This window comes from Aulostomus chinensis, chromosome 8, assembly GCF_037954235.1.
Source record: "Aulostomus chinensis isolate RoL2024-O1b breed Wild chromosome 8, RoL_Achi_v1.0, whole genome shotgun sequence".
Classification (NCBI taxonomy): Eukaryota; Metazoa; Chordata; class Actinopteri; order Syngnathiformes; family Aulostomidae; genus Aulostomus; species Aulostomus chinensis.
In genome coordinates, this window is record NC_141327.1 from 29,570,241 (window position 1) to 29,594,673 (window position 24,433).

At 48.9% G+C, this 24,433-nt stretch overlaps 1 protein-coding gene across 3 annotated transcripts; it reads right to left on the minus strand.

Moving 5' to 3' along the window:
- Positions 1-10,042: 10,042 nt before the first annotated feature.
- Positions 10,043-24,125, minus strand: stx10 (syntaxin 10). 3 transcript variants are annotated; one of them, XR_015117663.1, is made up of 10 exons: positions 24,047-24,125; positions 23,527-23,602; positions 22,222-22,315; positions 21,491-21,585; positions 20,446-20,502; positions 18,788-18,889; positions 16,678-16,784; positions 15,906-16,000; positions 11,586-15,559; positions 10,137-11,513 (listed from the first exon to the last, which is right to left on the minus strand). XR_015117663.1 is itself a non-coding variant. In XM_086212336.1 (9 exons), the coding sequence occupies exons 1-9, from the start codon at positions 24,079-24,081 to the stop codon at positions 11,449-11,451; spliced, it is 726 nt and encodes a 241-aa protein (XP_086068462.1). In that variant the 5' UTR covers positions 24,082-24,125; the 3' UTR covers positions 10,043-11,448. The 3 variants fall into 3 exon arrangements, 2 of the variants coding, with proteins under 2 accessions (XP_086068462.1, XP_086068461.1); XM_086212336.1 differs by lacking the exon at positions 11,586-15,559 and having other exon boundaries at positions 10,043-11,513; XM_086212335.1 differs by lacking the exon at positions 10,137-11,513 and having other exon boundaries at positions 11,520-15,559.
- Positions 24,126-24,433: the final 308 nt, after the last annotated feature.

The following is a 24,433-nucleotide window of genomic DNA, read 5'->3' on the forward strand; positions in this document are numbered from 1 at the left end:
TCATTCACCCGTCACTGCGGTGAGCACCCATACATGCTAATACACGTCAGCTACAGTGCGGCGGAGGCCCCCCCCCCCCCCCACCGGGGGTGGCGTGGGGGGTTCAGCTGCTGGTTGTTGGATAGAATTCATTCTGTTTGAATGAGGCTGGAGACGATGGAGGAGAACTGTGGATCTGTGGGAGACACTCAGAGGTATCCAATGAAAGCAGGTGAAGAACGGAAATCAATGTTGGCATAGAAACCAGCCTGGAGTCGCTCACGCCCTCGGTGATTAGCGTGGTCGAGTGGTAGCTTTCAGACAAAAGAACAGAACCTGATCTTTCCCGTCTGGAAATGTGACTCCAAAATTACGCAACACAGCTGAACACACCAGCGAAAACACACTGCTGTTCAGTCTGGGATTCGTTGGCAAGTCTCGAGGGAAGCGTATGATTTGTTGCCACAGGTATTTTTCTCTCTTTTGCGTACAAATAATCTCAGTTTTGTTTCGTTTTTTTAATTTTTTGAGACGATCCAATGACCTAAAATCTAAAAAGAGCGAAGTAATCAAAGCTTTTAAGTGAGAAGCCGAGCCCCGGACAATCAGCGCGTCTGTTTGGCACTGTAAGTGTGAACAGCCAAGCTAATCTGAGCTCATGCGAGTTTGTGGGTTAACTCGGTGAGGCCCGTGTCATTTTTGATGTTTCCAACGTGAGACTGACAGCACGACTGCTGTCTGCTGAACCTCATCAACAATCAGCCAATAATTTAAAAATCCCTTTTAAAGGTCAACATTCTGGATTGACGAATCAATCCACAGGGGGAAAACACCACGGATTTGTGACGGTTTGTTTTTCCGCGTTTGCCTGAGGTCACGTGTGTGGACACGGTGGCCACGTCTGAAAAATATGAAACTCTAAATTTGATGGACAGAATATTCTGGTTGGATTTGTCTGTAGTAGTTTTTTCCTGTATCCAGTACTTTGGGATGAATCCATGCAGATTTGGGGTTCGGGAGCAGTTTTTGAGCCCCTTTACAGAAAACTGGGAATCTGCGTCCTGAGTCAGCGGGCGTTCATCAGCTGGTGACGTCGCCAGACCTCAGCGTTCCCATCCAGACCATCATGACCCAACATTCATCCGACCAGAGTCGTCAACACGCAGCGTGACGCCCCCAACCGCCACTTCCTTTCTTTCATGAGCGTACATGGAGAGGAATCCCGTCTTGAAGCTGGAACTGCCGATGGCTGCAGGCGCAGGAGTGTAGCGTTGGAACAGCGGGAGATGATTAAAGGCTGACACGTGGCAGAGGGTCAGGTGACGGATGCACGTCCGCATTGGTGACATCCGTTGAGTGGGCCGGCGTTGGAGGACGCAGCCGCGGTTCTTGTGTGTTTTGGTTGGAGCCTCCAGCTTCGGCCGTGGCAGCGTTTGAAAATGAGCACAACAACAATAATAATAACAACAATAATAACAACAATAACAATAATAATAATGACAATCCTGGTAGAAGTTACACTGCGTTCGTCATTAGTGGAGTTGTGTTGGAACGCCGCGTTGCTGATCCCAGAGTGACAAACATATCTGAAGCGTATGTTCATCTCCATGGTGTCAATGGGACCCAGACAGGGGGGTCCTGCACACCTCCAGCAGGACCCCCCCTGTCTGGCCCGTTGTTGTCATGAGGAGGAACCTGAAGCACCTTATCGTCGGCGTGGCTGTGGAGAACGTGTTTAATGTCACTGTCACAGAGTTCTACAGATGTTTGGACGGCCGCTCGCTCGCTCACGCGGACCCTCTAGATGCCGGGTCCAAACCTAGACATAGATGGCGGCGAAAAACATCTGAGCATCGACCCGCCCAACCCCCCACCCCACCCTGGAGAAGAACCAAAAACCGCCTTTGGGGCTGTCCTGAACCAGTTTTATAGTCCAGTGTTCTAAAAATTGTCTTGACTTTTGCTAAAAGATGTTTACATGACTCTTTGTTCTTTTGTATATTTACACGCGTGTCAAGGCGTGATTGTTTCTTTTATTAGGCTGTGAGTCAAAGAGAGCAGGACGTCGAGGACGCGGCCTGCCTGGCCCCTCTGTTCTGTCGGTACATGGTACGATCCATGAGGACTAAACCAAGTTCAATAAGTGAGGGCAGAGGCGAGACGGAGGGCAAGAGATAAAAGAAAGGAAGTGATTTGGGGGGAGGGGGGAGGGGGGAGGGGGTGACTGTTTGCACATTCAAGAAAATCTTTTTTATTTCTTTGTTTAAAGCCGCCGCCTTAAATGAAAAAAAGAGAGAGAGCAATTTGCTGGAGATGGAGAGGGAAGGAGAGGACAGTGTCCCTGAGGGGGGTGCTTGGGTGATTCGGTGTGTATGCATGCATACTGGTGGATGTGTGTGGTTGATTGCTGGGTAGGAAGGCTTTGTCTGTGGGCAAACATCATGTGTGGGAGTGTTTTAGTGTGTGTGTGCGTGTGTGTATTAATGTATGCAGGCTGGGTTTTTTTCCCTCTCCCTTCTCACTTCCCTCCATTGCCATTTATGGCATGTTAATGTCTGCCTCATCACTCGAAAGAGCTTTTGACAGTGGTGCTGTGTGTATGTGTATGTGTATGTGTGTGTGTGTGTGTGTGTGTGTGTGTGTGTGTGTGTGTGTGTGTGTGTGTGTGTGTAATGCGCATGCCCCTGCCAGGCTGCGTCTCGATCTATGCACTGCATACGTGTGTGTCTGGCTTCATGCAGTGATTGCGCATGTCTGTCACTGTGTGGGTGGTTTGGGTGCTCAGCTCTGCAAGGTCTGTGTGTGTGTGTGTGTGTGTGTGTGTGTGTGTGTGTGTGTGTGTGTGTGTGTGTGTGTGTGTGTGTGTGTGTGTGTGAGAGAGAGAGTGTGTGAGTGGGTGGTATGTGCGCAGAGGTTCAGATGAGTGGCTGTTTGTTTTTGTCTGCCGCGGAGAGCAGCATACCTTTTTTTCCCTCCTTCCTCTCACACATCTGCAGAATCACAGGCTGCGTACCTCCGTATCAAAGCTGCAGACGTATGCGGCCGCGTCCCTGGACCAGTTAGAAGCACCCGTGAAAGCTGTGGGCCCCTTTTAGACTTAATCAGCCTCCCTAGACATCCCATCTCTGCCTGGTTCCATCTCCTGCACGGGACAGCAGCACAACTGCAGCCAGGACCCCCCCCCCCCCCCCAATCAGCCCCCCTCCCCTCTCACTCTACTTTTCTGTTTATATCTCCTTTCTGTATACATTTCTCTCTCTTGCTGTCCCTATATGTCTCTACACACACACACACACACACACACACACACACACACACAGGATGGAGCTAAATAGTTTTGCTCCCTCGTTGCTTCATCACGTGAACATCATTTTCAATCCACCGCTTCATTTGTGTCGACTCCATTTTCCTCATGGAATGCAAATCCCTGCCAAACTCTCACCCCTGTATCTGCATCCCCGCGTGTGTGTCCAAAACACGACAGATGGGGCTACCAAATATGTGTGTGTGTGTGAGAGTGAGTGAGAGAGAGAGACTGAGAGAATACAAGTATGCAAATAAATGGGCGTAGGTACTTCTGACAAAGCACATCAGCACTCTGTGTGAGAGTGTGTGTGTGTGTGTGCATGCGTGTGTGCGTGTTGCCCACCCTCCTCTCTCGGGAAACTGTGGTCAGGTTGTGTGATTTTATTTTTTATTTTTTTTACTTTGTGTCTTTCACTGCACCTTTGTTAATAACCAGCCGGTGGATGAGGACCGTCTGTCTGTCCCCGTCAATCCGAACGTCCCCACGCGAGACGCAGCTCATCAGTCCAGGAGTTCTGACCAGACTGATGAACCAAGTGTCGTTACAAAGATAATTGTGATCATCCTCGACTCGAGCGAGGAGGGGAGGAGGAGATGTTTGTTAAGAATCTCCCAGGACAGATGAGGCATTGCGGCAGTCTGCCGTCACATGAGCGAAGCCACAATCCAGACAAAGAGACAAGAGTGAGGGAGACGAGACTAATGACAGCGAGGAGGAGGAGGAGGAGGAGGAGGAGGAGGAGGTGATCGTCTCACTCTGGACCACCAAGATAAATACCTGGTGTTTGTTTGTTTATGTAACATGGCGTTCTGCAGAGGGGCGGGGTCATGGTGGGCTGAATGAGATGAGTGATGGATTTTCCTGAAACCCCCAATGGAACTGTCTCCGGCAGGACACGCAGTCTCTGAGGGGACACGGTGAGGACCCAGATAAAGCTTCCAAAACTTGAAGAGTCACAAGGAAATTAATTCTGATCTTATGACCACAAAAATTTTGCACTAAATTTTGTAAAAAACAACAACAACAAAAAAAACTAAAAAAAAAAAACCTAACAAAAACAAAAAAACCCAAAACTGAATAATTTCTTGTGTCCAAAACCAAATTTGGTTTCATGTTTGTCTTCTAAGCGCTGCGATTTGATGTCGTTGGCCTCGCCATCCGTCAGGTGGAAGCCTCTAGAGAGACGTTTGCCCCGGGAACGTTCTCTAGGAGCCGCCTCCGTTCCCGCCGCAGGAACCTGGGCTCACCATTGTTCACTGGACGCGTCAGACAGACCGTAGCGGTCGCCACACCCTTGATCAACATTTACTAAAACAACCAACCAACGCAGCCGGTTGGTGAGGCGTGCAGCGTCCTCAGCAGCGGCAGCAGCATCAGGCCATTCGGCCGCCGTTGTTTTGAGCCGAATGTCTCGCTGTCATTCGAAGGGGAAAGAAGAACGCGTAGAACCTTTCCTAGTCCGCCTCGTTCAACCGTCGCGCTTCAGACCACTGTCCGAACGTTCCAGGACAAGAAGCTCTACTGGTTGAGAAGGGGCTCTAGAACATCTCCCGTCATAGACCGGTGGTTCCCCAATGTGTGCAGGCGCCATCACGGGTTCTCCACGCGAAGGCCGTCTGGCCCACGGTGACTCTATATTCGGTTCAGCCTGATGATTCACATTTTGATGGCCAGGTGATTATTAGGGTTCGTGGGTTTGTGAGTTCATTGAGCAAAACAACAATCAGAAGAGTTGAGGGAACCTTTGGCTACGTCACCAGGGTTCCCCTCCCACTCGCCCAACAGCGCCGAGAGCTGAGGAGGCAGCGATGCAGCCTTTCACCAAAAAACTACAACAAAAGGCAGGTAAAAAACCAATCTGCCAAACGTTGTAAAATGGCCCTCATCAGAAGGTGCTTTCCTCGTGGGACGGCCCTCAGATCAAACTCTTGACAGGTTGGGAACCACTGTACCAGAGGTTTTTTTAAAGTGGTCATGAAACGGCGGAGGCGGATCCACAAGCAGTTCACGTTTGTGGCTGCTCGGTTGGTTTGTGGCACCGTCTGGACGCGGGGGTCCAAACTGGGGTGTTTGAGATCGAGCTTGTTTGAGATGAGCGACGTCAAAGAGCAGCTTTGGTCTGAGAGTTTCCGATTGGGGGTTTGTTTATGAGCGGAGTGCTGCTGGGACGCCATAGATGAAAACTGCGTGGAAGCGACCGGTAGCGGCCCAACTTCCTCCAGGACGAAAACCATCAACCACAGGCTGCGGCTATTGGCCTCCTGGTCGGGACGTTCACGTCCGAGCACAGTTGCGAAGGTCGGAGCAGATGTCCTGCTTCTTTTCCCAAAGCGATACAAGTTGGATCGCGCTTTTAGAAGAGCTTTGTACACATTTGTTCTCTTTTTGTTTGTAGTTTTGTTTTCTACTTTTGAGCGTAGTGTACTGTAGTCCTTATTTTTACAGAGGATCTTACTAATAAGTCAAGATTAACACCTGTACGTAGAGTTGCCAAGATGTGCAGTCATGGTTAGCTGTATAATAGTTTAGAGAAAGAGAACCACATATTTTTGCATTGCGATTGTTGTATGACTGAGTTGCTGCGAGTGGGCGGGCGGGCAGGGGGGTGGGGGGGGCGGGGTTTGCTGGACCAGATGTTGGGTTGTACTGTAGTGCAGCTGTGGTCGGGCTGCGAACCCGGCGTTGAACGGCAGAATGCGGATGGACGGACGGCTGAGGTGAGCAAAGCGCTGCGAGGCTCACTTCATTTTAAGGCTACGAGTCTGAATGTCTGTTCTAAAACACGCTCGTCTTCGATGGCGCAAACGGCCGAGCTTGCATTCCACCTTAAATCAACCCAAAGTGAGTTTACTTGACCTGGTTTTCGGACCAGCTTTTCTATAACGAATAAGCTAACGCTGCTTGAATGTTCTTTTTATTTTTAGCTTCACGTGCCTCCCTGGTGGCCAAACTCAGCCACCGCAGCCGAGAGACGAGGGGGGGGCTCTGGAGCTGTGGTAACTGCTAGAGGCCACTAGGGGGCAGCATCCCAAGAAGCAGTGATCTTACACGAGCTATGATTGTAATTTAATTTAAGAGTCTTGATCACTGTATTCATGCGAGCACCTTAAAAGCAGAGCGCCGCAGGCTCTCGCTGCTCATTCTACAAATCCAACCAGACACAAACCCGCCAAAACGCCCGCCGCCCGCGGACCCAGAGGCCAAATCAAGTGGTCAGTGGATTGAAGGTTGCTGACTTCCTAAAGAGAGCGCTGCAGCCGCTTGAGCCTCAACGCGTCCATCCCTGCGTCTGCCTTCGCTCCTGGTCGCCGTCTCGGCTGCCGATCCACAGGGAGGAACAGAAGTGACGAGGAGAGAGTGAATCATTGTTTAAAAAAAAAAAGCACCTTTGGGTGAGCGCTTGGCTGTCTTAAAGAAAGATGGCGAGCCAAAGCCCTTTGCACCTTTCTGAGCATGCTCGCTGTGTCACTTCCTGCCTGTGGTTTGGACGCTGGTGTCAGAGGGAGGGGGGGTGTTCACTTGGCGGTGGGAATCAAGATGTAATGTGAGGGTTCTTTTTGTAAGTTTCTTATTTTTGTTATTTTTATCTTTTTGTACTTTTACTCCCTTTTTTATTTTGTACGTTGTTTTTTTCTCTTCTCTTGATGACGTTTGTTTTTAACTGTAAAATGACGATGATATTGTGCCCATCGACCTGTCTCCCCCGGGTGGGCAGTGGAGTGTAGACTGCATACTCATCTGCGTGAGGGGGGGTACAGGGGTGTGTGGGGGGGTGGGGGGGTGAAGGGGTTCCAAGTTGTTGATTCAAATGGGTTCCTACACACGATCCCGGGGCAGCCTTCAATGGACGGAACACGCGGTCCGCAGGACCATGGAGGCGTTCGGGTCCTGGTCCACACAAGACTGATAATCTGGAATGGAAGCGGCGAAGGAAGCACGGGCTGATGCTTCCGGTGCCATCGCAGCTGAAACGGTGGGACTTCCAGAAGTGCTGAATGGAAAAATGTACGAATGATTGTTTTGCTGCTTTTTAAAAAAGGAAAGAAAAAAATCAGTCAATGTGTCGATAGAAAAATCCACCCTGGAACAGAACGGTGAGACGGCGGCGCCCGGCCTCTTAAACTGGAGGGAAATGGACCATTCTCCAGTTTTGAAGGATTCGCCACGAAAAATCGCATCATCACGAGATTAACAGCGCACGTGTAGAACGTGTTCTCCAAAAAGTAGCATGGACAGAAGCATGTTTGGTTCCGCACATCTCTCTTTCCAGCTGTTTGCTCTTCGCCGCCTTCAGAGGGGAAACATCAGACCCTGTGCCCCTGCTGGGGGGGGGGTGTTACTGCAAGCTGCTGTGCAGTAAAGTTGAATGTGACTACAGCGAACAAGCCAGTTGAAACAGGCTGAAACTGAAGAGCAAAGAACTGCAAAGTCCGGCAGTTCCAGTTAGTGGGCGGCGGCTTCTGCCACAGACACTGACGACCTTCACGTGAACCCGATCATCCCGCCATTGACCTCTGAACAAGACAATATCTAGTTGGAAAGTGTTTACGTGTCCAGTGTTCCACTCACGTTCCTGTTCACATGCTGCAGAAACACAGACGTCTCATCCCGGCGTTCCACGTCAGTTTCCCTCCGTAATCCGACCCAGAACCCTTTCTGCCCTGTTGCTCCTGTTCTGCAGCTTCAGGTCCTTGTTGCTTTGGGGTTTTTTGCTAATTATGCGAACTTGTTGCCCGGAGCTGAGTGTGACTCTCGCTGGACGCTGGCCCGGCGCTGTTCAGCAGTTTGACTGACGACGTTTGGCAAACAAAACTACGGTTTGAGCTTCAGGTCCAGTTCTCGAGCTGCGAGACTCAATTTGAAGTTGGCCAGAATTTCAGCCTCACCAGGCGCCGGCGTGGAGGCCGGACCACGGCAGGTGGTGGGTAACCATCAGCCAGCTGAAAATGTACCACGTGTGGCGGGTTTAACGCCGCTAAGGTCAGAATACTCCACGCGTCCTAATCTGATGATGGCGAACTCCCGCCTTGGTTGACAAAAACGCTGGTTGAGCGGCGCCATCTTCCTCAAATGAGGTCAGTGTGGGAACAATCGCGTCCCTGCGGAGTTTCACACACAACAAGAGGCGGCAAAGGTTCCGTGGAACGCTTGGAACCCTCATGGAACCAGGGTGGATTGTTCTGGTGTAGGAACCCTGCTGGAAACGTGGAAGAACGTCCAGACTTGTGGGACTGAAAACTGGCTAAACTTGAGAACTGAGGAGTGACGGAAGGTGGAAGCTTTGAAAACAAAACCATGAGGTGAATCCTCGCCGTTTGTCTCCCTCTCCACTCAACCACCTTCCTCCTCCTCCTCCTCCTCCTCCTCTTCACCACTGCAGCCTGACCTCAACCCTCCCTCGCCCACCCCCCCAGCACTTCGCCAGCTCTCTACCTGCCATGTGCAGGTCTTTAGTCTTCTATCCAGAAACATTTACTCCGCTTTCCCAAATCCCCACACACCAGAGACAACACACACACACAGATATATATATATATATATCTATATTGTATATGTATACATAAATACAAAACGGGCAAACCTCTGAGATACAGAAGCTCACACACACCTTCAGACTCTCAGGATGTGTGTGTGTCTTCGTGTCATCGATGCAGTTTTTTTAAGCAAGTACCAGTTTACCTCGGGAGCTCTCAGCCATAGCAGACCTTAATCCCTACAGATATCTCAGCGCCGCGAGCAGCTTCTCCGCCGCCACCGCCGCTCCGACAAAGCAGGTACATACTTTTTATTTTGTTGTTGTTTTTCAGGAACAAACCCGGGGGGCTCAGCAGAGCCTCCTGGGACCATTTGAATGAGACCAGTGCAGGGTTTTACAGAACCAGAACAGGAGCTGAGAGTCGGCGTGGACACAGTCTTACCTCAGAATCGCCCTACACAACAGGGAGGGTTTACACCTTCATAGCAACCGTGAATGATTCTTTTTTATTCTTCCTTGTCTCTGGTGGTGTTGGGCCATGTTTTTCTCATTTTTCCACTATAAATATATATATATAAACTGTACATTACGATATAGAAGCACTATCGAAGTTTGATTGTTAGATGTGCACTCGCAGCATGAGGTATTATTCTTTATTATTATTCATAACCCAGAAAATAAAAAAAATCAGAAAGAAATCACAGCTTTTTGGAAGTAAATCGGAAAAAAAGGATTAAAAAAATGAACAATGCAGTAGCGTCCACTGACGTCAACAGAAATACTCGACCTCACCCCCCGCCACACACGCCCCTGACCCTTTAACCCATCCTGCCCCCCCACTCAGCCATCGCCTGATGCCCCCCCGCCCCGCCCGTGTACATGCCAGTGTTTCCCCCATGTGTTCCAAGTGCCAATAACTTTGTGAATTCCTAACTGTGACCCAGTAATAAAGATAATTGCACATTAACTACTGTAAAGAGAAAAAGAAACCAGACTGATTTAAAAATGAGGAAAAAAAAATCTGAGTATCTTAATAAAAAGGTTTGTAACAAACATGGCGGCGGCTCTTTGTTCAGCTCCTCTCAGGACTCCCAGAAGCAGACGCAGCGGATCACATCTCATGCTTTTTACTTCGCCAAGTCTCGGCGTCAGAGGACGCGTCAACCAAAACGTGAGAGCTGCGTCGCCCTGGGGCCGAGGGAAGCAGCAGACGGCGCCGCAGTCGTCTCCCAAACGACTGAGGAGCGCGAATCCAACGGCCTCATAATGTGGTTGAGTGTTGGAAGAACAGCAGCAACAATCATTCATAGGAGCACAACTCAGACGGGAGTTGGAGCTTTGCCTCCAAGTCCAGCAGGTGGATTCCATCCACGCAGGAACCCTCGGGAACCCCCTTGTGAGAACAACCAGCCGATGTTCGCTGTTGAAGTGGAACTTCAGGAGAATGCCATCATTTATCACGTACTCACCATCGGACGCTTGAATGTGTGGTGAAGTTTTTCCTGCAGGGCTCGTCCTCGTCGCTAGAGGCTGCTGGAGAGTTTACACGCTCATCGCAGTATCGTCAAAGTATTCTTTACTCGGTCAAACGCTTTGATGTGAGCGGAACACTACCACCTCAGTAACAGTTGTAGTTCTGAGCTCGACAAGTATCGAGGAAGTACACAGTCCCTTTACCTATTTATGTGTGGAAATACCCAGATAAAATAGTACTTAAATTCTACACAAGTTGAGAAGAATTAGATATTGGGTGAGTATCAAAAGTAAATGTACACATTCAGTATGTTTTTTGTTTTATTTTGTAGTTCAAAGTTGCGAGTGTTCACTCCTGGAACCTTGCGCCGGTGCCGCCCCTCCTTGTGCTGCTCTGACTGCGTCTTCTTACAGTTAAAAGTACTTCATCTTTCTCTGTACAGTCACCAGGAAGCGTCTGGGCTCAGTGGAGCAAAAAGAACCAGACTTCCTTGAAGATGTGGTGGCATCAAAGTAGGAAGTGCTTGGGAATGTAGATCCTGAGGTGGTGGGGTCCAGATACCTCGACTCCACCGGGGCCCAGGCTCCCTTCACCACCAGCAAGGGTTGGTTTGAAGCGGACAGGACTCACCACACCGGGGTGGAGGTGCGACTGTAGGTGCGCATCCATGGCAGGACAGGAAGCAGCGTCGATCGTCTGGTCAGGTGCAGAAAACACCTGACAGGTAAAGTGAGACCAGAGGAGGCTGCAGAAACAGATATCCTGACATTCTTGAGCTCCAACAGGAACGTTTTCCTCCACAGGAGAACGTTCTAGTGATGGGACCACACACGCACACACAGTTTGACGTTTAACTCAAGTCTCACCATCAGGGGTCAGAGGTCACTTCCCTGAGGTTCCGGCTGAATTGATTCTCTAATGACGAGGCAAGAGAATGAGCGACGTGGCCCAGCAGGTCAGTGTCGTTTGCTTCCTGCAGGTTCGGGTCTCTTGTCCAACCTTCTCAGGTTTGTTCCGGAGTTTTCACGCTCTTGGCGTGAGACGACTGGACGAGCTCAGCTCCGTCACTGAGCGTTCATGTAAATGCGAATGATTCAAAGGCAGCAGATCGATGAAAACTGAGGCTGAGGCCCAGGAGAAGCGGAGGAATTCTAGCGGGTCGGAGATGTGAGGACGGAGTCCCGATTCTGCTTCTCTGAAAAGCAGTGAAAATCAAGGTGTCGCGTTCACGTCGCTGCGGTAACAAGAAGGACCTGGAGACGGTGGCGTCATCTCACCTGTCGAACATTCAACCGTTTATTCAAATGGGATCGTACGGCTTCATGTGGTACATTTCAAATGTCACTTACATCACAGGTGATGACATGAAAGAACAAACGGCGGTGTTGTGTTCAGACCAATGGGGGGGGGGCACTTTCATCATAGCACGATGAGGTAATCAAACCCCAGCGTTCCCTCGATCATCCTGGTCAGACGTGTTGGTGAGAGTTTGTCTCCATCATCGTCACTAAATGTAAGAAAACACCAAAATCTCATTGCCGTTGTTCGAGTGTGAACTCCCGGCGCCGCAGGAACCCGAGGAACCTTCAAAACACTTGGCCAGGTTCTGCTTCTGTCAGTGACGCAGCCGAGAACCCAGTCAATGTTGGTCACTCGATAGGCTACATCACATTCGTGACCTTGACCTTTGACCACTGTGGTGCGGAGAACCAAGCGCCTCCGTCCAGCAGCGTTCACCTGCCCTGAGCCGTTAAAATGGCACCACCAGGTTTGGCTGGCCAACTCACCGGGGCGCTGCAGGTTTACCTGAATAGAAAATGGGCTCATGAATCTGACCCGGCCCCCGTGAACCGACCCGTTTGGCCTGAACACACCACCACAATGGCACATTCTTCAGGGCTAAAAACCAACAGAAACACAAAGCGATGGCTGGTTTGGTGAACCGTGGCTTCACAGCTCGTTCCTCTCAAACAGAAAAAAAGCCCAAGCTGCCAGTTCAGCTGAAACGTAGCGCGTCTGTACCGTCAGACAGCTCAGAGCAGGCAGGAGCGCTCCATGCCTCTGCAGCCCCATTTCTGAACATGTGAAAGCTCCCATGAATGCTTAGGCAGTGAGGCGGGACCTGCGTCCAACCTCCCCGCTGAGCAAAACCTCACTTGGAGGAAACGTCATCGACCAGCTGACACGAGCAGAGACGGCGTCGAGATATTAGGCTCAAACAAGAACGAGCATCCACAAGTCGCTCACAGAGAGCATCGTTTGTATTCCTGCCCTGCAACACTCCCCTCGTGGCTCGTGTTACCTGACATGACACAAAGAGACAGCCTGACCCGCAGCCTCCAGCAGAGGGCACTGCAGGCCTGCATCTGGCCTGCTGCTGCCTCATCCTGCCCAGCAACTGCCCCCCCACCACCCCTCCAATTGAAGAGGCAAACTGAGCAGCTCTGAGGAGGCTGCCTCCACCTCCCAGTGGCTGTGCCGCCATGGACCGGGGGGTGGGGGTGGGAGGTGGGGGGGGGGGGGGGTTGTTCCTGGAGTAGCGGGAAGGCAGATCTGACCTGAGTTCACCTCGAAGATGCAAGAAAAGTACCACAACTGAGTCCCGCCCCCCCTCCCCCAGATACAACCAGCTGTTTTCATCAACCGTTAATCAGACATTTATTTTCACCTTTGACTGTTTTGTCTGTAAAATGTCAAGAAACCTTGAAAAAAGAAGAAAAAAAACCTCAGGCAAATGTTTCTTTTGTCCATCCAACAGCCTCAAACCGCGTTTCTGTCATAAACGACAAAAAGAAGCAAATAGGGACGTTGAAGAGTCTGAAACCAGCAGATGTTTGAAAAAACAACAGAACAACCAGTCGAAGACCAGACCCCCGGGTGATGAGCGGACCGATCGACCGAGCCAAGCAGCTGAAGGTGATCGCCAAAATCTGGTTTCTCATCCTGACTGTCATGTAGGCACACCGACGTACCGCACACGTCACCGCAGTACAAAAATAATGTATAGTAAAGGCACCCCCCACTGCTCCGGCTGGATAAAAACACAAATATCTGCTTCTTTTTCTATATTTTACAGTAAATACATTCAGAATTGGCTTTGTTTCCCTGGAAACAACTTTAGTGTGAACATGAACTTGGTCAACATTCAGTGACGTTTCATTCACTTCAACATATTTCACTTGTGTTTTTGTCTCTTTAAAAACTTTTAAAACAAAACGATCTGAACCTACAAAGCGGATCAGGACCGACCGTGGAATGCAGCATCGTTCAAATAATGACGAGAGAGTTAAGAGCTTTGCGACCTCAAAGAACAAATACCAGTGAATCACTAGCACTTCCTTGAAAAACCTTCCAGGAAACGTCTTCAATGTCCAACCTGACCTCATCTGGAGGTCCTGGGGATCTGTGCCTGTGCTCAGTTCTGTGCGGGGGGGGGGCAGGCTGGGTCGTTTCTCTTTCATCTTTAGGAGGAACTTTTCAACTTTCTGGGAAGACACTTAATGTCCATCACCTCCAGAGCCGGACAAGAAGATAGAGACTCCGCTCTGCTCTTGGCGGCATTAAGGAGCCGAGACCCACACTAGTTAGCTTAGCACAATGCATGGTAGCGGATGGGAAGTGCTAGCGCACAGGGCAAAAGTCATTTGATGCCCTAACTAATAACTTACAGAACTAATGCTGACAAGACATTGCAATCTCAGAATCGGACACATGACTGGAACTACTTCCTGGCTGGGCGCAGGGATTTGAGCGTTCAGACGTCCGCTAACCAAACCAAACATTTGTTGACGACGATGACAGATAGCGGCCGCTGCTGCCAATCAGCCGAGAGGATGAGGAAGATTACGTTTTCATAACCTGCAACAGAGTGATGCCAACACTTCCCACCCACAACCATTCACTGTGCTAAGCTAACTAGCCTAGCTAGGGCAGGGTCTAGAGAGGGTCATACGTGTATTTCCCAAAAAGTTGGTGCGTTGCTTTAAAACTGTGTCGAATTTAGGAAGGAAACTGAATATTCAGAACGATGTTTTGATTTGAGCATCATCGTTTTCTCCGTAGCGTCTGCACTGGGGGGCCATTGCTGCAGCTACAGTAGCCCAGAACGGACAAAATAAGGACTGTTGGCACTCAGACGGCTGCTCCAGCTTATCATCGTTTCTTTGGTCATACTAGCATGTATTTTCTAGTAGTAAAACACGCCAGTAGAGAGCGCTCTGCTGCTTCCCCGCTGTCAGTTGTATCACACGTGTAGCAAAAAAAAGAAAGAAAAGAAGCACCCACTCTGATGTGATGTAATTCCACTAGATGGCGGTATAGAGCCTGTAGGATACGGCTGTGACCACAGAGACCAATCAGCTCTTCAGCAAATATCTTCAGCTGGACAAACGATCAAAAACGCCAAATTGAGTATCAAATTTGTGATTCCTGCTCCCGTTATTTGCATTTACTCCTTGGAAAAAAAGGCAAAAACCTCAAGGGCTTTTTTTTTTTTTAATAAAGCTGGAGTTTTTCCAATTCCAACCTTTTGTACGGACGGAATTTTTGCCTTTTTCACCCTTCAGAGGGAAATGAAACCCCGGGAGACAGAGGCGGAGTCGCTGAGGGAGCTCTGAGGCAGCGGATCTTCTCTGACAGCTGAGACTCCAGAACCAGCAGCGTTTGGCGGCTGCGTTCTTAGCTGGAAACGCGTCGAGAACGTTTCCTTTCCTCCGACGTCTCCACAGAAAATTTAACGGAAACACAAGTACTGTCGGCTAACAACAGAATTCTCTGGTTTCGTGAAGTTTTATTTTTCAAGACTGCAACTTTGTGGTTCCGTCTAATAATCTGAGGGAGCGAATTGAGTCTGCAGCTTCACCACTAGGTGTCGCTCACCCTGCACTGGTCTGTGTAGGACTGACCAGAAACAGTTTAAATTCATTTTAAAAACAAACCTTCATGTTTCCAACCTGACAGCGGCAGCGAGTTCTCCATGAGTCTCTCCTGACCAGACCTCCCACTGAAACCATGACACAACCAGTATGAAACACACGACAGCGCAGGGGTTTTATCCGTCCACCGGTGGCGTCTTGACAAGAATCGTTAAAGGCAGTGACCTCTGCAGGTCACCAGGGTCTCTGTAGGGTTGGAGGGAAAGGCAGGAGGGGAGACGCGCCCCCCTCTTCCTGCGTCCGTCTGTCCATCAGTCCGTCCTGACAGCGAGGAGAGGGTGAGCGAAGACATGAGGTCAGAGGTCACCGGCATCAGAGAGCAAAGAAAAGGATGAGGACCACGATCATGATGGCGACCAGCACAGCGATAGCGCACCACTGTCTGCGACCTGAGGAACACGACAGGAGCCGAGGCTCCGATTAATGACAGTTGCTAACGGAACTTGGCGAACATCCACCAGGTTGTTTGTGGGCTGAATTCTTATGAGAGCAACACAGGAACTTAATGATGCTGCGACGGGGAGGAGGAGCTATCAGCCTCCTGATTGACAGCAGCCGTGTTTCCATCAAGCTCTTCTCAGGCACTTTGTCAGTTTGCTCATTAAAAAAAACAAACCTGAGTGGAAACGCTGAAAATTTAAGTGAATCTCCAAATATCACAAATATGTTTGATGCTCATGGGGCGGTGACTCAGCCAACGTCACAAACACGTCTTAGAAAACGATCGAAACCTACTGCTGGTCATGTGAGACACCTTCTCCAGCTTCTTCAGGACGGAGTCCATCCGCGATGACGTCTGGTCCATCTCGTCTCCAAAGTCTCCCAGCATCCTGAGAAACGTGACGTTTAGCAATTAAACGACATGAGAAGCTTCAGCCCACGTTACTGGAGGTAAACGACTCGCCGGCCGCGGCGTTCATGTTGCTATGTGGCTGTTAGCATCGTTAGCTTCATATCAACCCTCACTGAATGGCAGTCTAAACATCACCATTTTTATTTCTATTTCATTTGTTTTGTTTTCCTTGACCACAAACTCAACCTCCCTGTCCGCCATGATGGCGGCCCATCAGTGACGAAACTCCTCCCATCCCTCCCGCAACTGGACCGTAAATCGGTGATAAAACAGAATTGGACGATCTGAAAGTAGAGCGGATCCCCCTGATCCAGTTCTAACTGCCGAGTGACCTGTTTCCCTTAGAACGTCCTGAGTTTACACGCTCACGATTGGTCAAAATGCAATTTTTATTCTTCAAATCAAAACAAAACCAGTGACAGGCGGCAAAGTGAGAGTGAGAGAGCAAACGCGCTGAAACTGGGAGGAGACAAGAGCGAGGGACGTTCAGGTCCTGAAGATCTTCAAAGGGTGATTCAGTATTCAGTCTGAGTCCTCCTCGGACTGACACACTAGAATCAATCAACCCAACACAACACGGGCGCTTTAAAGCTCACAGTGTGTGTGTGTGTGTGTGTGTGTGTGTGCGCACGTGTGTGTGTGTGTGTTACTCACACGGCCTGGTCGTCAAGCTCGTCTCCAATGCGTCCTGACATGTCTTTCAGAACTCTGATGCTTCCTGATACCAGCTCCAGCTGCTCATCCTGCTCCTGCATGATGAGCTACACACACACACACACACACACACACACACACACACACACACTCTTGCTTTACTCAGGAGGTGGGAATCACAGGGACACCCCTGATACTTCAGACAGTAATCATGCTCCATTTCACAGTAACGATGACTAAGGAGGAAGTAACCCACTGAAGATCAAAAGATAAAATAAGTTCAACAGAAATGAAAGGAATGAAATAAAAATGGCGGTTCATCTGCGTGCGTCCAAACACTGGAGGATCCGCACCTGAAAAGCTCCTAAAAAAAGCAGGAACTCAAAATTGTGGTTTGACAGAATTTGACATCTGAAACGAAACCAAGAGTTTTAGCTTCTTCCACACACACAACTTCTCAACAGCAGACAGGAATCTGTTGGTGACATCATCAGAGCCTGCGTGAAGATCTCGGCGGCCGATAGTGGATCCATTGATGCCTCAGTACCAGCATGCCGGGTTTTTTGTATTTAATAAAACTTAATGCAGAAAAAGATGCTTCTGGGGGAGTTGAGCATAATTAAACTGCAGGAGTTTATTTTATCGGTCCACTGACGTCGTCTCAGAACTTAGATTGTTAGCATGTAAACGATCGCCCCCTACAGGTCTTTGTCCCAGGAGTTTAATATCCACATCTGAGGGTCACTGGAAGTTTAAGATCTAATAAGTTGATCAGTGTCACGAGTTTATTATTCCTCTGATTAGTAGTGCCTCCAAAATCCCGCCTCTGTTGGGCCCTAAAAACAGCAACGCGCCTTCGGTTTAATTCATCATTTTAGTTGCGTAGGTTTATTAGTGAGGTTTAACAAAGTACCGGCTCATCAGATACGATGGATGGTCTCACCCTTCTGAAGGTGTACTCCTACGACTGCACGTACTTCAAGTCCTACACCACACGGGTGAGAAGCACCCGGGCGTCTCAGTACCTGCTGAATCTCGCCAGGAAGGAGGTGGTCGCCGCTGATCAGACCGTCACATCCCACTGTGACTCGTTGGGGGTTTCCTGATATTTCCTCCTAAAACCACAACCTGACACACGAGAAGTGTGAAGAAATGATCTCATCACCCACCACCACAGGAAGTGGATGCTAACATCTCTCACACTTCCTCCCCGACACTTAAAATAACCTCAACGCCTTTTTCTAAAGAAAAGCAGCAGCAGAAACACGGACCGGACCAGAACGTGGAACCTTCTCTCTGGATTGACTCTCCCCGCCCGGAATCCTCTGCTTGATGAACCCACGAACGTCCCATGTGATCTGTTCTGATGCGTTTTGGTTCATTTGGATTTTTTTCTCAAATGAAAAACAAACAAATGAGAAATGCCGGGAGTTTGCAAGCTCCTCAGCTGATTGGCACCTTCAAGCCGGTTCACCAGGTCCCGACCAGACGACAGACGGAGGACCGGAAAAACCAAGCAGAAGCAAACACAGAAGCAACCTCTGCTTCCTTGAACATTCAGTGAAACTTCTTCATTTTCGCCCCGCCCTTCCTCCCCTGTTCCTTCACCACGTTACCAACATCGAGTGGTTTTAAGAAACACCACACCAGAGAAAAAGAAGTGGTTCCATAAACCAGGCCGGCTCTCCGTCTCAAGACGAAGAGCCACGGTATGAACGGTTCTAACAGGCAGCACAGAAAAAGAGCAGACGCCGGCCCACATCTTTGACCAGTGACGACTGGAGCAAGAGCCTGAGGAACCGTCCTTGTGGAGACTGGTTCCATCGTTCTGTGGTACAGGCTGGGACTGGACACGTTCTCCGGAGATGAAGACTAAGTTTGGCAGGAAGCAGCTGGTTGGTCATGAGGGTTAAAGATTCGTTACGTTCCAGCCAATTCAAATGAGGGGTTTCTATTTCTGTCATTTTGCATTTTACTCTTTTTTGAAAAGACAAAAAAAAACAAAATAACCACTTTTTATTCGCTGTTTCTATCAAATTTTTCAAACACAATCCTTGAAAATGCATCAAAATACGTTGATGGAAATGTCTTCCGTTGCCTCCATCCGTACCTGCTGCTGCTCCTGCTGCTCCTGGATGTACCTGGTGTTGGTCGACACCAGATGAGCCTCCAGCCCCGTTGACCTGTCCTGGCCTGATGAAGCCAGCAGAGCCTGGGCAGACACACGGGGGACAGCAAGGGTGAAGAGACGACGTGTTAGCGTGCATGTGTGCTGCAGTCCTACAACGTCAGCAAGGACTCTGTCTGAGGCTGATCATCTCCCAGCAGCCTGAGTCAACAACCGACATGACAGCCTCACCGCTACCGAGACGATCCCGCCAGAAGTGCGTGAATCAGAGGCTTTTTACTTTCAAGACAGACTTTGTGTTTCCTCCTTTAGTTGTGCAACGGCGACCGACTCCAACAAAACCACAAGGTGCTGCAGCTTTTTATTTTCTTTCCATCAGATGGAAACATGTCAGCATGACCTGCCAACACTTCAGCTGGAGTGCGAAAGACAGAGGGATGCTGGGAAATATGGCTGACAGGCGAGACGGATTACTGCTGCGTACCGCTGATGTCATTACAGCACCACTCTGCTGGCGGATCAGAACCCGACCGGAGACACTAAAGCTTCCTGGTTTATGAAGAGCAGCTTTCAGCGCTCCAGCGTTTGGTGGGAGTGAGAATCGAACACAAGCACAGTGGTCTGTTCGAATGATGACATCATCATCGGTCCAGTGCGACCACTTACAGGAACACCAGAGTGTCGACGACGCAAGAAAAGGCAAATTTCCACAACATGTGGAGATTCTGATTATTGGCTTTTGCTTTGTTTTACCATGCGACTAAAAATCTTGTCTTCTTGTGCAAGAAGAAGAACATGAGGATAAATGTGTTTATTTCCACAAAGAAAATAAAGTAACTTCATTTAAATTTGTCATTTTGAGCAATCAATCATCTTCAACCACTCATCTGGTTCATAAGTCGAGTATCTGATGATATGAGATATTGATTACGTCGCCATCTTGTTTCATACCTCTCCCCCCTGAACCTGAACTTTCTCTGACACATCTGATCAATTGAGAACATCTCTCCCCCTCTCTAACACTAACCCTCACGCTAAGTAGCATTCCTGCATTTGTTTTGTGGAACACACGCATCCCACTCCCGCTAAGAGGAGAGAGGACGAGAGACGACATCCAACAGTGCTGCATCATCAGGTTTTAATCCAGTTTAGGATAATCTGAACCAGATTTTCACAGTTTGTGCCCCCCCCCCCCCCCCCAAGTGTTTTTTTTCCCCAGGCATTCTTCTGAAATCTTCATGCGAGCACTTCAGAGGTACAAATATTTTCCAGCTGAGACGCTCTGGTTGTGTTGCTGGGGATTCTCAAAGCTAACGCTACACGTTGGCTCCCTCTCAGGATGAGATGAAGCCACCATAGTTACCAGCACTGGAGCGTGCAGGATGCTGAGCACCGACTCCTTCTGTTTGAAGCATAGCTTAAAATGGCGGCTCTTCCTTCACAGACAATTAAAAAGACAAACTCGGGAGAAAAAGCTCGGGTGCCCACAGATGCTGATTTCTTGTTGACAGCCTTTAAAGGTCAGAATGGAAACAACACGTACAGCAGGTGAAGCGAGGGGTCACCTGACGACTGCAGCGTCGAGACCAATCAACTCAAATTGGTTATGAGAGTGTGACTTCATGTGTCCGTCCACAAACCTTCTTCTTCTCCGCCTGAGCCACAGCTGAAGGGCTGGACAGCTGGTCCTTCATCTCCTGCACACACAAGGAAGCTACTTAGAGCCTTCAGTCAACAACGTGATCAAATGTAGCAGAAATGCAAGTCAGAGAGCTCCATTAATGAGACCCTCCGCCGCCGCCGCCGTGCCAAATCACCGGCCAGAACACAGAAATGGCACTGAATCTTTTGTTCCTGTTCGGCAAAGCTCTTGTTTGGCTCCAGTGACTCAGTTCTCTTCAGATCTATTTAAGGAAGGTACCTTTCCCTGCAAGACATGTCAGAGGGACACTGACTCATACTTCCCATTGTGCCTCCAATTTCGCCGGGTCAGGAGATAACAGCTGCAGGGCAGAGAAACCAGCAGACGGATATCGACCAGTGCGCCCTAACATGTCTACGAACAAACTCACGCACAGACAAACACAACTCAAGATTATTTGTCTTCTCTCCTGTTTCTCTCTCCGTCTGGACGAATGCAGCACACGGAGCCACAGACAGGAGGTTCTGTCTGTGCGGCCTTGTTACGCTCCTCTCTGGTACTATTTTAAGAAACTGGTGACACTTTTCTACAACTTCAAGTTCTGTCTGTTGACAGACATCAGAATACATTTTTAAAAAAGGAACATCCAGTCCGAGGAGGTTTTCCTGAGTTTGAAGGTTGATTAAACATCAACAGACATGACCAGATTACTTACGTCTGGATTTCAGGATGAAACTGCGTCGGATTAAGAGCGAGGAGACGGACATTATTCCGTCAGTCCTCCCCTCCTTCCTCCCGTCTCAGGCAGCAAATGATTTCACATGCAGCATCCATGACAATCTTCTTTATAAAGCCAATGATCGATATCAAGAGTGAGTAAACGGAATATTTGGCTGGAAAGAAGCGTTACAGCGGGAGGAAAACATGTTGGTGTGGACGTACATACGTGTAACAGACAAAACAAGCAGCAAAGGTCAGCGGGTTGAACACATGAGCAGAGACAACCTAAACACAACCGGCCGAAGTTTGTTGATGGGATTTACCTGAACAGACTTCCTGGTTCGCTCCACGAAGTCTCTCCTCTCCTGAAGTTCATTGTCAACCAGTTTGAACTTGCCAGGGTTCGATTCCACGATACCTGCAGCCGGTCAAGGACCATACGGACGCGTCCACCTCCTCCTTTGACCAACGTTTACTGCCTTTTTATTAACAACGGCTAAACATGCAGTCGGGGCTGATTCTTGCAAACAAACCCAAACCTAAGACTTGTAGTTTGTGACCCAAACAACCTCTAGCAAAGACAGAAAAATCAATGAATTTCAGCTCCTGAGTAGAAACTGGGGAACTTTCAAACTGTGGTTTGTTGAACTTTGTCTACCACTTGAAATCACATCACATTTTCAAAGCCTGATGGGTGAAACTGCTTCTTCTTAGCAGCTGTTCGTTTCTAGGTAATTTTATTTTGTCAATGATGTTACAGAGCGTTTTGTTTATTAGCTTCAATCAGTGCCTGAATGCAGGCTGTGTTTCTTCCTCTGCATTTCAAAGAAGAACATTTTCTGAATGGACTGTTTTGTTTTCATATTTCTGCTTTATTACCACGAGCACTAAAATAGTTCTGGCCTTTAGGAGGCAGCTGGACTGCGTGGGCGGAGGTAAAGCAGACGGGACAGAGCAACACAAAGCATCTGTTTGTTTTGAAAATAGTGACGGTCATGTGGCGCTGGGGAGGGCGAGGTCACGGCAGAGACTCCGCTTCCTGTTGAAAGGATACTGATGGTTTCACTGAGGTCCTCCAGATCCCAGTCTATGGCCCTCAGACAGTTCCTCAGCTCGTTGGCACTCCAGTCCAGCTCATCCCGACTCACCTGAGACCACAGAGACCAGCTGACACTCACGACAGAGGCGCAGACTTGAGACTAGATTACATCTGCACAGACACTGGATATCAGCTTGTCCAGATGCCGACCAACATTTCTTTTCCTGGTTTTCATTAAAGGCTGCATGACAGTAAAGTTTTGTCATGTTCTGCACAAACTAGACGGTTTTATAGGTTCTACTATTGACCGTTATTACTGATGATTACCGATCCAAACAAGCACTGACTTCATATTTTATCAAAGAACTAACAGGCGTCCCTACACCAGCGCACAGTCCCAGAGATGTCTGGTCAGCGCGTGGGGACGTTTTCAGCTGCGACCACGGCGTGAACACACGACTGCACTTCCTCATTTTCACAGTTTGTTGTTGGAAGCTGAAAAAAAAAAAAAAAAAACTGACAATGACCCAAATTCCACTTGGGTTACAGCTGCGCCAGCACTCCTGCGGGGCCGTGAACAAACGTCTCAGCTTAAATTGGGAACTTCTCACTCAAATGTAACAGTTTAAGAACAGGAAGCCTCAGTCAGTGTCTGTCTGCTGTTATGATTCCATGACTTTTTCTTAGGAAGAATATTCAAACTCACGTTTTGAGAGTTTTGACTGAGCGAAGGAGCGTCAGAGCCGTTCCTCGTGGACACTGAACCACTGACCATGTGTCCGTCCCTGCTGTCCTCAGCTGGGTTAGTGTGTGCATCCCTAGCTAGCTAGCTAGCTGTACTTTCCCATGATGCACTGAACTCTTTTATGCACCCTACAAGTAACTCAGGAATTGCTGGGTTAGCACAGCAACCCTGTAGGCTCTTCTGTGTGTCTGTCCTTGTCTCTGCCCCGCTGTCCTGCTCTCTTTGGGTGGAGGTGCATGGAAGGAGGGAGGTGCTGGACCTGCTCTACTGTCACGGGGGAACTTTTGCTGTGACTTGGCGCCGTACAAATAAAACTGACTTGACTTGACTCCTCTTTCTATCGATCAGTGAAAGTCCCGATGCCTCAAATCAGCGTTGGTTCAAAGGAAGGACCTGAGGTTAGTTCATTACCATTCCAGTGCTGGTTTCACACTGAACCCTCAAACCAGCAAAATCTCGTCAGCTGTCTCCAGGGTTCTACGTCAACTTGACACTGAATTTTGACCAACTGACGTCACAGCCAACTTTACCCAATATGAGCTTCCCCCAGCTGGTGTCGTTTAAAAGCTGCTCACCTGAGTCCCGTCCTGCAGCAGCTCCTCCCATCGCTCGTACAGGCTGCGTGCTCGGGACAAGGCCTTCTGCACCTCCCTGGACGGACACACGGACACACACACACACACACACACAATTTCAGCACGCACACTGGTGGCTAGTGACGCCCCTCGTCTGACCGCAGCAAACACTCAAGCTACATGTCGCGTCACATCGTAGCTTCGCAGCTCCGAGTCAAGCCTCCGTAACCCGGCCGGCAGCAGGAGCTCAACACGGGGGAGGACAAATGAAACAAGAGAGAGTCTCTGAGATTAACCAGTGCGGAAGCGACTCTTCTTCAGCCCCCACAAATACCAACACACTGATGATAGCATTCATGCTAGCTAGCTACAGCTAGCCTGTCAGCTAACTTTGCAAATGTATCTTTGTTTTTAAGGCGGGTAGCCGCCTGTCGGCTCACTGACATCGGAGTGTTTAACAACTCGAACTAAGTTGGGGTCGTGCGAACTTTTAGTTGTAAGTTTATGATCTTTTTCTTACCCTTTAACAACGAAAAACGGGTCCTCTATCGACATGATGCTGGCCCGTGCTTCTCGCGTCGCGCATGCGCACTCTGTAGACGGAAGTCAGACAGTCCTAAATGTCGCTGCTTTTCATTTAAGATTTATTTATTTTTGTCTCTCCACGTTTCTCTGCTTTGTGACTTTGATATCGGACGATATTTCTTTGTCTATTTTTTTTTACCCCCGTCCTGTTTTAAATGTGTTGTAAATGCAATGTTGTTAATAAAGTTTGAATAAAGGACCTCGTGACACTTTCCTGACTCAGTTAAGTACAGTTTTATGATTATTATTATTATTATTATTATTATTATTATTATTATTATTATTATTGTGTTATAAAAGTGAAATATTATTTTTCAAATTG